Below are 13,873 nucleotides of genomic sequence, written 5' to 3'. Positions count from 1 at the left end.
GACTGGAGTGGTTCGTTTCATAGCAAGATAACCATTTCTATTTCGGTGTCTGTATAAGCTTGCGTGAGCCTCTAAAGTCGCTTCAACCCTCTTGGATTATACACGAGGATCGTGTACAACGCTCCCGAGTCAAGGTTAAGATAACCAAGATTTCCTTCTGTTGATTGATACGATCAGTTATGAGACGAGACAACAAGTCATTCCTTCGAAGAAAAGAGAGATTCTTATTTTCCCCCACCCCTCCTTGTCACCCCTGAGACCGGGGTACCCCCGCCAGTTAAACCCCCCGCGTGACGGGTACGGAGGGTCACTGTTGCCCGCCGTTGGCAAAGGCCGTTGTTGAGGCATGATTCACCGCATACCAGTGGTTAGAAGTTTCGATCATTGCGTGTGGGGCTTTTGATTTGCGGTTTGAAGACGTGATTTTTGATTCCATCAATGCCACCCCCCCCCTCCCTTGTGAGGGGATAATGATGAGTGTTGTTCATTCCAAACAGCCGTATAATGTAAACAAATTATACTATGTAGAGGGAACCCTTGGCGAGTCTAATCATAGAGCTCGCTCATGGTCTAATCACACTCACCAAAGCTTGCAGGACAGGCATAAAACGCTGTCCCAGTCACGCGACTCACGCCTGCTTAATTTTACCATGGAGCTATAACCATTAATTGAGGACCCAAAGTAACCGTCCGGCCGTTATTTCTACTTCCAGTGTCCTTCTTACCCAAAGTGAAGACATCCACTTATTTCCCCTTCCCCCATATGTTAGAGCAAGGGGGACCTTGTCTAATGACATGACTGAGATTCGGGAACTTGTACTCGATCAAGGAAGGGCACACAAATTAACATGGGAAATGTGGTTGGGGTAACAGTTAATCCTCTCACTGCGAAATGTTTCCTTAGATTGGTTCAGTTTCTTATCTCGAGTCGAGATACGACCATCTTGAGACTCAGTGTCTTTTGGTGCATAAAGTGTTTTACCTTGAGGCCATTTTGGGCCATCGCGTTGTTCTATTTTATGCGAAAGTTGAAATTTCCTCATTCAAATAACTTAATGTGTAGTAGTACAAGTAATAATAGGCCAAGGTTTAAAAAGACAACCGTTCCACTCGAATATCATTCAAGTTCGCGGCAGTTTTCGCGGCCTCTCTGTCGGCTACACTCGGCATTGCTGATTTCGCCAATGGGTAAAACGAACGCCTTATTGTGTAAGTTCAAATGAGTCGCATGCCTCAAAATTAAGGGCGGTTTCAACTACCAAATCGCTAAGGAATCGCTAAGGAATGCATGAAGGTGAAGTGGTCTTCCGTTTTGACGAACATGATGTATGGCGTGAGGGATCACATATCTAGGCCTATAGTACCAAAGTCACAAGCTAAAGGTGGCGCATTGAGTAGCCATACTTCGGCTTCAACCGTCTCCATTGCAACAACCATCTTTTAACCAAAGGCTATACAATACAACCATCAAAAGAGTTAAAGACACTGGACACTATTGGTAATTGTCAAAGACTAGTCTTTACAGTTGGTGTATCTCAACATATGCATAAAATAACAAACCTGTGGAAATTTCAGCTCAATCGGTTGTCGAACTTGCGAGATAATAATGAATGAAAAAACACCCTTGTCACACGCAGTTGTGTGCTTTCTTCAGATGCTTGATTTCGAGACCTCAAATTCTAAATCTGAGGTCTCGAAATCAAATTACTTCAGAGGGAGCCGTTTCTTACAATGTTTTATACCATCAACCTCTCCTTACTCGTAACCAAGACTGGTTTTATGCTAATAATTATTTTGAGTAATTACCAATAGTGTCCACTGCCTTTAAATCTATACTTTGCCAAACTTTGTAACAAAAATTGTTGTTGTCAAGTGATACTTTCACACACACAGTGATGTATCGACCTATTAAGCTAAAAGTTGACCCAATTTGAGAACTAAGGTAGCCTTTTGACGTCATGGTATGTGACGTATATTCAGAGTTGGAACCGGAGGGGCGGGGGAACTAAAACTACCCTTCTAATCTACCGGTCCAGAGGCGGAGTTGTACATTATGCCAAAATTTGAAGTCAGAATGACGAAAACACAAGTAATGTTCCGACACCAACACCGACACCTCATATATGATCCGACACCCCTGCCGCACTGTCCTAACCCTAACCCCAACCCTTACCCCTAACCCTATACCCTAACCCTAACCCTTTTTCATATTGGGCTGTCGGAACATTGGGGTGTCGAAATTTAGCGCATTCGGCCATACAATGTTAATTTCCACCATGATTATACTGGTTATACCATAAAGCAAATTGGTTATGCATATGTTAACTTTCTCTATGGCTATAACAACATTGTAAATTATGACAAAGATCAAGTCCATCGCTCACAGGGGTCAATAATGTGGTGTGTATTTTGTTCCAAGATAGTCCCTTCTTCACTTCAAGACAAAGTATTTCAGATATCCAACTGAAGTGTCTTTAAATAAAGACCTCTCACCGTATCGCAACAACTTAAGATAGTAGGGATTTGAACTCCATTATGACAACTATTTTAAGTTTGAATGGGAATGCAAAAAAGGGAACTAAGGGTTTTAGCAAAGTGAGGGTTGGTGGTATTTGATTTTGAACTGAGATTAAATTATTATACGTGCGTGCAGGAGGGTAAGTGCAACAGTCGACCCCCCCCCCCCCCCCCCAATCAGTTTCGGCTTCTTGTTTGTTTGTTCTACTGATGGCGGTCATCATCATATGCATACTGATCGAAAGTCGAGTTTTCTGAAAAGACTTCAACTCATAAACTATTGTGTATCTTCAATCGACTATTGGTGTTTAATTTCGCCCAATGTGCTTTTATGTTAGACCTAAATTGTTCATTTTTAGTCATTTGTTTTCTCTTTTAACGGGCCTTCTGTCACTTTTTCTTATTATGTATGTTTAAACTATGTGAGGGCCCCAAATGATTAGCTGTGCAAGGATAATATTTCAATGTTTTTGCGGGGTTTCGGCAGGTGATTTGTTTATCAACAAAACCCCAATGCACAGTCAACCACTAACCAATGGGGTCTTAACCACCGAACCCACAACCCGGCCAAAACACCGTTTAAAGGCGCTGACACTGTTGGTACTTACTAAACATAACTGTTAGCATACAAACTTACTAGGTAAAGAGCAATGGAGAACTGGATAGTATAAAACATTGTGAGAAACGGCTCCCTCTGAGGTAACGTAGTTTTTGAGAAAGAGGTAATTTCTCACTCAAATAATAAAAGACTTCATCTTATTTGATGCATGTGAAAGCACACAAAGTAATGTGTTTTTTCTTTCAATATTCTTTTGTAAATTCGATGACCAATTGAGCCAAAATTTTCACAGGTTTGTTGTTTGATGTATATGTTGGGATACACCAAGTGAGAAGACTGGTCTTTGACAATATTATCAAAACTGTCCAATGCCTTTAAAATAAACAAGCAGTCTGTTGAACGAAGTGCGTCTCCGGACTCCCCACAGTGGCCAAATTTGTGGGCGAGACCGCCTAAAGATATATAGGTCCAGTCATAGGGTTTTGTTTTCAACAATCTAAGGTGCGTGGTGACCATTGGTTGTAAACAGATTCTTCTCGTTAAAGACAGATTCTTAAAATAACTTCATGAAACATCAAGGACCAATAGTTTTCTATTTTCCGAAAGCGTTTTCTAAACTTAAACCAGAAACCAGGAACTCGTTAATTCTTTATTCATTCCAGACATTTCGTTCCATCTTGCGAGATGATCTAGCCAGCTAAGTTCATTTTGGTTCGGCTCTGTTTCACAGATTTTGTTCGTATCTATAGTAATGTGTTTCAATCTGGCATCGATCTTTCCTTTTTTCCGTTTGTACCACATTTTGACTAACTTCCGCATTGCATCTCGTCTGGTCGGTGTTTCTGCTTTCATTTGACAAATAGGTGCCTCAGTTTTAATATGGTGGTTCTTACATACATCGTTTTTTAAATGCTTTTTCTTGCCATCTTTTGTTTTAATTTTCACTACAATTTTAGAATACTGGGTTATGTAGAGTATATAAATGTGTACCCTTTTTACGAGCATGGTCTGGGGGAGGGCACATCTTTTTTATGACAGTTTTTTTTTTTTTTTTTTTTACTTTCGCCTTTCCCTGGACGGCCCGCTCTGCTTGTTTTTATAATTGTTACTCTCTAAAGAATTCGCAAGTTTTTCTTCTTCTTCACATTCATTTAAAAATGATTACCAAACATAGCCTATAACTTTCCTTTAAAACCTATGCCAATCATCTGGACTGGTGGTTCATTCGCCCCTAAATTGAACCCGATTGCTGTTTTCTGTTATGGTTCTTATTTGATATTGGTGAAGCCGCGGGCAAAGTATCGGATTTGAAACTCCTCTATAAAAGCGGTTTCGGTCTGCCTGGAAACAGCCGCAATGTTTGCCAAACACTGGGACCACATCGAGGGAGTTGCAACAAGAGTGCACTTATTTGGTAGAATAACTTATTTTAATTGTAGTGTAATTGGAGTGTAATAAACACACCCGACCAAAAATGTTTTCCTCGGGGATGTCCCTTGGAATGATGATATTTTGTGCGAGCCGCAATTTTATTTTGTGAAAGTCTGACAAAATACATCCAGTGCAATTTTAGCCGAAAAAAATAAATAGATTTTGTTTTCATTGAAGAGAATATACTCATTGGTTACAATCTAAAACTATCTAAATTTGACACGCCTGCTTTCATAAAACAGCCGTCGCATTTTTTAATTCCATGTTAAACGGTCACATGTTCGTCATTGCTCTCAGGAAATGGTCAAATAATTTAATTTCACTGTTTACACTAAAACTTAGTCACTGAAATGGTCCCACAATGTCACAAAATATTAACCCCCCAAAATGACTAAAAGTTGAAATCATCCCATTTCCTGGTTTTTGAGAATCGTTCTTGTTTTAAAATTGTCCAGGGCCTACCTCTGTTTTAAATCAACACTGACTTATTTTGCTCAATTTTTTCCGTTCTTCTCAAACTATTATATATATTTTTTCCTCGATCATCTAAACAACAGAGGGCGTGATTTGATAACATGACGTCATCCTGCGGATGGTGGATATGTTTACACGTTCATGTCCGTCTGCGTCATTGTCAATGCTGGGAACAATCGGACTAATCGATATGTAAAATTCGATTATTTTGTTATTACTCTCTGTTGGTTTTCTCTTCATTTAAATACATCAGCCTTGGACATCAATCACAAATAATTTAATCATGGTGTTAGATCAATTATATCATTGTAGTTGTTTTCCTTCATATTTACTATGATTATATTGACACAGTTTCTGATGAGCAGATATTTTGAGCAGAGTATTTCATGCATTCTCCTTTATGTAAGCAGAAACAAATGTACATGGTGTAAGCAGAAACAAATCTTAACATAAACTGGTTACCAACCAAAATTTCCACAGTGTTTACATTTTTGCAACTGGTCCCCCTGTAATTATTTGCTCAGCAATACATTGCTAAGAAGTATTTTATGCTTATAGCTTTACTTAACAATTGGGCCCTGATAAAAAAGTTTAGGTAAAGCTACTGGCACGCGGACTCCCAAAGTTAGCCGCATGGTAACAATTTCCATTTCATAACTTTCAGTTAATTTTATATTCGGCCTTGTTTTCCAAAAGAGAGTCTTAACATGAGAATACACAAAACGGCAGCATATTTAATTTAAAAGTGGTAAACTTGTATATTAATTGGTACCGGCCCATGAATTATTCAAGACAAGTTAGCAAAAAGTAGTTACATTAACCACGTGTATAACCGAAAAATATTTGTATGAAGACTAGCATAAACTTGTATTTAATTCAACATAGAACCATTTTGGGAAACAATATTTAATCAACCCTATTTGTTAATCGACCAATCCTTCATTCTATTGATTTTTGTTCCATAACACCTGTCACTAAAATTGTCAAAAACAATCCCAACTCCCCCAAACTAATCCCCAAGCTATTATACACAGTTACGATATTTTTTGTGGTAAGAAAGTCTTTCCTTCCTTGGAATAAAGCCCCTCTCCTTGGCTGATATTGCTGGTCATTATGACTCCCTCTATCAGGGGGATTATCACGGTGTTCGTCACCGTGTCCCTGGCGGCCCCGTCACAAGCTGGATGCCCCGTGGATTGGGTTCATCAAGGCTTCAAATGTACACAACTATTCTCGGAGCTTTTAACATGGAAGGTATGTGCATATTCAAATTAGACATTATGGTACCCAAAATAGGTAAAGGGGATGGAAATGGTTGAGTAGCAAACCCAAATGGGTTTAAGAGGGACAGACTTTAGCAAACCCAAAATGGGTTGAAGAGGGACAGACTATAGCAAACCCAAAATTGATTGAAGTGGGATAGAGGAACTAGTAAATCCACATGAGTTGAAGCGGTGAAAAGGGCAGATTAGTGGAACCCAATTGGTGGAACGATGATGAAGAGAGACAAACTATAAACCAAAGTGGTTTAACTGGGATGTAGGGGACAGACTTGGAAACTCAAATGGGTTGAATGGGTGAAGAGGGACAGACTATGTATAAACGCGATTGTGTAGTGGGATGAAGATTAATGGATTAAATGGATTGAAGGGGTGAAGAGGGACAAAACTAGTGAACCCAAAATGGGTTGAAAGGGCGTAACTTAATGTGCAGATTAGTTAACCCAAACGGGTTACAGGGGGGTGAAGAGGGACAGACCCAAAATGGTGGAAAGGGAATGCACATGGACAGGTGAGCTCATAACGGACCGATGTGTATCTGGAGGGGGGGGGGGGTCGGGTCTTGAGAATAGATATAATTATGACATGGCAGGATATTAAGTTAAATCAGTTATTTATTTTTTCCCGATTTTCAGCTCTGTAAACACAATTTTGTCCTACTTTTTTTATAACAGGAGGCCGAAAAAAGTTGCCAATCCTTCACAAATGAGAACGGCGAAGCAGGTCATCTGTTGTCGATTGCGGACGTGAGAGAAAACGCTTTACTAGGTCTATGGAGCTCACAGCAGGTGGATAACGTTTGGGTTGGACTCAGCAGACAGGATGAAGATGACATCATGGTGAGAAGTTTGTGGGTTTGATTTTCAACTTTATCTATCCTCAATGATTTTTATAGGGCGCGGGACACCAAATACTAAAAATAGTTGTTGGCCAAAAAACTTACTTGGTAACGAGCAACGGAAAGTTGTTGATAGTACACAATGTTGTGATGAACAACATTTTTTTATGAAAGAGGTAACTTCTCACTCAAATAATAAAATACCAGGCCTGAAGCCTTATATTTTCACAGATTTGTTATATTATGCATATGTTGAGATACACCTATGAAAAGAAAGTGTCGACATTTGCTGATAACGTAGTGTCGACATGTGCTGATAACGTACCATCCAGGGACGTTGTGCACCAACAGGTCCCTCACTTGAAGGTTTCAAGGGTTTGTCGTAAAATCACGATGTCATTTTCATAATCATCATCAACATCATTTAGGCTGTTTTCATCCAGTCTAAGATGTAACCCTCCTCATAATGCCATTCATTTCTACTTTTTGCAGTTCTGGTCCATGTTGTTCCTGCATACACCCTGATGTCATCTCTCCATCTTCTTTTCCATCTACCTCTTTTCCGTTTCCCTGTCCTTGGATGCCCATCCATTATTCTTGTTGTCCACCTGTTGTCATTTCTTCGGGCACCCATGCAGCCCATCTTCATTGAGCCTGTCTTAATATCCTTGTGATAAAACTGTAGAGGTTATTTGACAGAAGGTATTTCATGTTGTGGGTTGTGTTTTCAAACAGGCGTGGTCTAACGGTCTACCGACTGATTTCTACGGCCTAGTGATGGACGGCCTACTCGACCTCTCCGACGATGGAGACTGCACCCTGGCAATACTCGACGATCGACGGTCAGCATTAATGTCCACCGACTGCGACAATAAATTCCAGTATGTCTGCGAGCTCAGCACATGTCCAGCTGGTTGGACGTCGTATTTGGGCAACTGCTATCGGAACTTTGACGAAAACAAATCTTGGATCGAGGCTGAGGGTCAGTGTCGTGGTTACCTAACGGGTGGTTCCGTTGGTCAGTTGGTTTCCATCGCAACGGAGGACTTCAGCAGGTAAGCCCGAGTCACTGATAAAACTGTAGACTAACATTGGTGGTTTTTATTAGATGTTACAAGCTGAAGCGTTTGTTGTATTCATGAACTCCTTCTTCATTGATAGGGTATGTCTTCAGTCAATTACAGCTCTTTGATCGAGATCAATAATACATTTTACTACTCATAGATTGTTTTGCTTCTTTCAAGAGTCCGATGATGGTAGACTTTGGCACACTAGGTGGCAGCAGACTTACCTGGATTTACCCACAGACATGTTCTATGGCGCTTTTCGAAACCACGGCTTTGGCGCAAAATTAATAATACTATAATAATAAACTACATTTATATAGCGCATAATATGAATAAACATCTCTATGCGCTTTACAAAACAACAAACTACAATTACAACAGAAATATAAACATAATTAACAGAAAAAATACACATACTTTTACAAAATATTAAATTGAATCATTACCCCTATGTAAGGGGGGAAACAAGACAAAATTAGTTCTTAAATAGTTGGGTTTTTAGAAGTTTCTTGAAAGTGTCCAGGGTTGGTGCAGCACGGATGTTGGATGGAGTTGATTCCACAGGGTTGGTGCTGAAATACTGAAGGCGCGTTGACCATAGTGTTGTGTGTGTGCTCTTGGGACTTGGAGAAGTTTCTGTGACTGGGATCGTAGGGAGCGGGAAGGGGCGTATGGGTGGAGGAGTGCAGAGATATACTGGCTCAGGCTAGCTTGGCCCCGCGGTTGTTTTAACTGCGCGCGTGCTTTGTGTATACGTTCTCTGGGCTCCAGACGAGATCGGAGTCTGAAGCCGAATCCAAAGCCGAAGTCATGGATTCAACAAAGGTCTCAGTCTGTGGATTTACCTGGTAAGTCTGCTGCCACCTAGCGTTCCAAAAGTCCTCCTTTATTACTCACCAAACCATGGAGGAACAAGATCCTCCATGATCAAACGGAATGTTTAAACACAGGCACCATAAGAAGGACTGACTTCAGAATGCAATCTCAACTCAAACCTGATATTTATAAAAAAAAAAAATTATGTGTATAACAATTGGACGAGCCATACCTACATAAGGGTTTTGCTCGGCCCCAGGGGCGAGGACCGCTGGGATTGGCTAATCAGTTTGCACAGATTTTTGTTCAGGAAGTACGTTATGCGTGCAGTGTGAGTGTGATGTATGATGGGACTGAGCAGCGCCTTGCCTTAACCAATCAGCGTGCTTGATACTTTTGCCCATCCCAGCGCTTTTGGTTAAGGCAATGCGTTGGGGACGAGTGAACCACAAGGGGTGCATCATTTTTAACGTTCGGGCCTTTCTGGACATGATTCCGTCTGCTTTCTCTTAAACAAGCCCATTTTCGGCGCTTTTGTTTAAACCAATATTGACCGAAAATTTAACATTTCCGTTGAAACAGGTTCCTCACAGAATGGCAAATGATGTCAGCAAGCAAATCGAACTCGGCTGTGAAGACTTGGATTGGAGTCGACAAGACTCCAGAGGGGGTAGATCGACTGAGGGAATCCACAGGAAAGATGGCAGGTTGTTCTCAGATAGAGGGCGGTGTTGTGGTGAGTAATGTCAACTGCAGCACAGTGTCGACATACGTTTGCGAGATCAGCATGTGCCCGGTGGGGTTCGTAGCTTTTCAAGATCAATGCCTGATGTACGTCGGGGACGAGCATATTGGGCGCGAGGATGAAGGAGGAGCTCATGCGGAGGTCGGAGGTCATAAGCTTTCGAGGAGGAGACGAAGTTTCTTTAATAGTTTGGGAAGTTTTAAGCGAACGACAAAAACGTCTAACACAAACAAGAACACAAACGGGGTTTCATTTTCCAATTTCTTTTCAAAAAAGAGGAGTAGCTTCACCAGAAGTGCGGCATCGAACCAGTTCAAACCATCCACTTCAAAATCATACGTATCCAAGCCTGGTGGTTTATTCTCCTCTTTCTTTAAGACACAACCAAAAACCAAAACCGCGAGTATGACCCGGACTGTCGGTGAGATCAAACCCAAGAAATTTACGTTCAGTGGTGGGTTGGGGGCAACTTTTAAGAGCCGAGGAAGTGCACCCGCTGCCTCAATCGCCGAATCACCAGTACCAAGCGTTCAGAAGACAGTCGTACGCCAGAAATCAATGCCAGCAGTCAACTCATTACCGCCCTCGCCTCTATTTAATTTCAACTCATTCTTTAAGAAAAAGCAAACGAGCACTTTGAAAGTTCTTCCAACTCCGGCCGCACCAGTCACAGTCAAAAGCACGGTGGCCAAAAGCACGTTGATATGTCCGACGGGCTGGAGCGGCTTCGCGGGGTCGTGTGTTCTGTACTCAGCTGAGATGAAAACTTGGGACGAGGCAGAGAGTTACTGCAACAGCCGCGACTTGGGACCGTATTTTTCAGGCTATGAGGCTCATCTTCCAACTGTTGAGAACACCTTGCAGAATTCCAATATGGTGTCCGTTGTCCAGTATGCCCAGGCTACTAATCTACCTCCAGCTTGGATTGGCAGGAAAGAGGGAAGACTCCCTAGTGAGTGGATCATTGATGAGGACACCATCTTCGATTCCTTCATCTCTCATGAAGGTGATACAACGGAGGACTGTGTCTACGTCAACTTCCGGGAGAAATACAACTGGGGTCACAAGTCTTGTTCGACCCAACTGCCATTCTTCTGCAAGGTTAAGAAAACTGACAAGTACATCAAGTCAAGTGTTCCAGCGGTAGTGCCAATTGTTCCAGCGGTTGGGCCAAGTGATCTAGCTGTAGGGTCAAGTGATCCGATTCTCAAACGAAAACCGGTGAGGAGGCCAGTGCCATCATCACCAACTGTGCAACCTTCTTCTTCTTCTTCCTCTTCTTCTTCTTCTTCTTCATCTTCTTCATCTTCCTCGTCGTCGTCGTCGTCCTCCTCCTCAAGTGCCACCAGCTTAACGAAATACTGCTTCCCAACATGGAAACGACTTGGCGACTTCTGCTATTACGTCTTCACGGAGGAGCGGGCATGGGAGGAAGCGAGAGACCAGTGCAAGGAGTACATCTATGGGAACGAGGTGAACGAAAGGGCCAACCTAGTCTCCGTCGCCTCCTCCGAGGAAAACGACTTCCTCGTGAGTGCCTCGTCGTCTACGCTCCCGTTCTGGATCGGCAAGGACGGCACCAATTGGCTAGATGGAACAGTCGTTGGCTACAACGCTTTTCCTATAGGCAGCCTAATTATTATTGATGACCCCATTTCTCTCTCTGCGTCGACCACAGGGTCATGCTCTTATGCTTTGAACAAGCATTGGGGTCAGCAGGATTGCTCGCAGAAGCTCCCCTTCATCTGTAAGATGCCGGCTGCCGTAGTGGCTCATTTTGTCCGGAAGAAGTAAAAATCAAATCGTCCGGGGCGTTATGTGGTTTAATTGGCAATATTAATGGGGTTATCGTTATGGTGTTATTGTAATTAAGTATAAACTATTGGAGGGGGGTAAGATTTGTTGAAAGAAGGGTGAGTGGTCCTTAGTGCCCCCCCTCAATTATCCTTTGCAGTAGAAGGTCAATTTCACAAGAGGTTTTAAACACAATTAAGGCTAGTCCTTAGAAGGACGAGGAACTTGTCCTAACTCGAGATAAAACTAGTCTTAACTCTTTGTGAAATCCACTCCTGAGCCTTTGTGTCCCCTCACAGACCAAAGTACAGATTCTTGAATGGATGAGGGGTCCTTAGTGGTCCTCAGTTCCCCTTAACTAAGGGATGAGGAGTCCTCAGTGGTCCTTAGTTCCCCTTAACTAAAGGGATGAGGGGTCTTTAGCAATACTGCTCCTTAGTGCCTCTTCACTGAACCTAACTGCAGATTCTTGTAGACAGGATTGTAGATTTGCTGACGCTCTTCGTTAATTGCAAAGCCGATAATAAAAAGCCTTAGTTAAAAGGCAGTGGACACTATTGGTATTATTACTCAAAATAATTATTAGTTAGCATAAAATCTTTCTTGGTAACGAGTAATGGGGAGAACTTGATAGTATAAAACATTGTGAGAAACGGCTCCCTCTGAAGTGACATAGTTTTCGAGAAAGAAGATTTAGAACTTGAGGTCTCGAAATCAACCATCTGAAAGCACACAACTTCGTGTGACAATGGTGTTTTTTTCTTTCATTATTATCTCGCTAGTTCGATGACCGATTGAGCTCAAATTTTCACAGGTTTGTTATTTTATGCATATGTTGAGATACACCAACTGTGAAGGCTAGTCTTTGACAATGTGTCCACTGCCTTTAAGTTAACTTCGACTTGGCCAATATTAGCCAAGAACACGATGAATAGGGAACAAGACAGTGTTTAGTTTTAGATGTGTGAGGTAGACCCCAATGGAGAAACCCACGCAATTGGGTCGGGACTAGAAACTCAGTCCACATGCAAGGCATACGGCTTTGAGGTGGGATTCGAACCGGGGTGCACAGAAATGAAAGGCAGGGAAAGAAACCACTGGGCCAGTTGACAACATTTTTGAAAGAATAATTGTTGTATCTAATCTGGGAGGAAGTACCAGCATTGCGACGATAATAGCAAGTTGATTACAATATTTATGAAACCTATATCTAAGAAATAACACATTTTTATGGACAAAGTAAACAGTTGTATTACGGTGAGAGGGTTTGGATAAAGTGTTAAGGTTAAACCGATTGTTTAAACCTATAAAAATTTAGATATACAGTAAAACTATAAGTAAGTAACTAACATCTTAAAATTTAATTTCAAAAGGATTTCGTTTTTTGAGATATCGTCAAAAATCTGAAGTGGTTATGTAGTGGGAGTACACAATCTGGGAAAACGTTTCATGGATGAAGCGTTTCTCATTTTGTTTGAATGCCATTTTCTAAAACCACATTCCTTAATAGAAGGAAATCGTTTCTAAAAAATGTTATTCCTTATCAACACATAGCTTCAGTGTTTCTTATAGTTTTTACGGGACATTATTATTTTGAGTAATAACGATAGGAATACCCTCCCTTCACGGCAGTGCTTTTAAATACCACATTATTTTTGTTTTCATTTTATTTGACAAACGATTTGTTGTTTTCAGTAAAGGAAATTAAAAATGGAATAAAATCAGCGGCTTACTCTCTAACCAGTCTCAAACAATGTAATGTTTAGTTTTCCACTTGTGTCACTAAAACATCATCAACGAGAAAATAGTTGGGCCTTGTTCATGCCTTATCAATAATGTAAATAAAACACAAACAACATGCTATTGTCATCAAAGAAAAGGGGAACTTAAGGAGTAAATAATCCAGAATGTAAACAACAACGACGACGACGACAGCAAGAGCAACAGCAAGAGCAACAGCAAGAGCAACAGCAAAGCAACAGCAACAGCAACAGCAACAACAACAACAACAACAACAGCAACAGCAACAGCAACAACAACAACAACAACAACAACAACAACAACGAAGCTGCATGGGGAGAGGATCGGAAAGAATGAGTAACACGCTGAATTACAAAGTCTACAAAACTTGCGCTTTTGTACAGCTGAGCCGATGGTTATCTTCAATTCAACCTAATATTAAAGGAACACGTTGCCTTGGATCGGACGAGTTGGTCTATAAAAAGCGTTTGTAACCGTTTTTTATTAAATGCATATGGTTGGAAAGATGTTTTAAAAGTAGAATACAATGATCCACACAAATTTGCCTCGTAATTGCGTGGTTTTCCCTTTACTGTGCGAACTAACACGGTC

General features: G+C 41.3%; 1 protein-coding gene across 1 annotated transcript; it reads left to right on the top strand.

Moving 5' to 3' along the window:
• Positions 1-6,044: 6,044 nt before the first annotated feature.
• LOC139939763 (uncharacterized) lies at positions 6,045-11,544 on the top strand. Its single transcript, XM_071935867.1, has 4 exons — positions 6,045-6,235; positions 6,936-7,100; positions 7,835-8,154; positions 9,565-11,544. Exons 1-4 carry the CDS (start codon positions 6,095-6,097, stop codon positions 11,519-11,521), a joined length of 2,583 nt encoding a protein of 860 aa, XP_071791968.1. The 5' UTR covers positions 6,045-6,094; the 3' UTR covers positions 11,522-11,544.
• The last annotated feature ends 2,329 nt before the right edge of the window (positions 11,545-13,873 follow it).

Source organism: Asterias amurensis, chromosome 7 (assembly GCF_032118995.1).
Source record: "Asterias amurensis chromosome 7, ASM3211899v1".
Taxonomy (NCBI): Eukaryota; Metazoa; Echinodermata; class Asteroidea; order Forcipulatida; family Asteriidae; genus Asterias; species Asterias amurensis.
The sequence above is the reverse complement of the archived record's forward strand: the minus strand, read 5'-3'. Positions and strand labels throughout refer to the sequence as shown.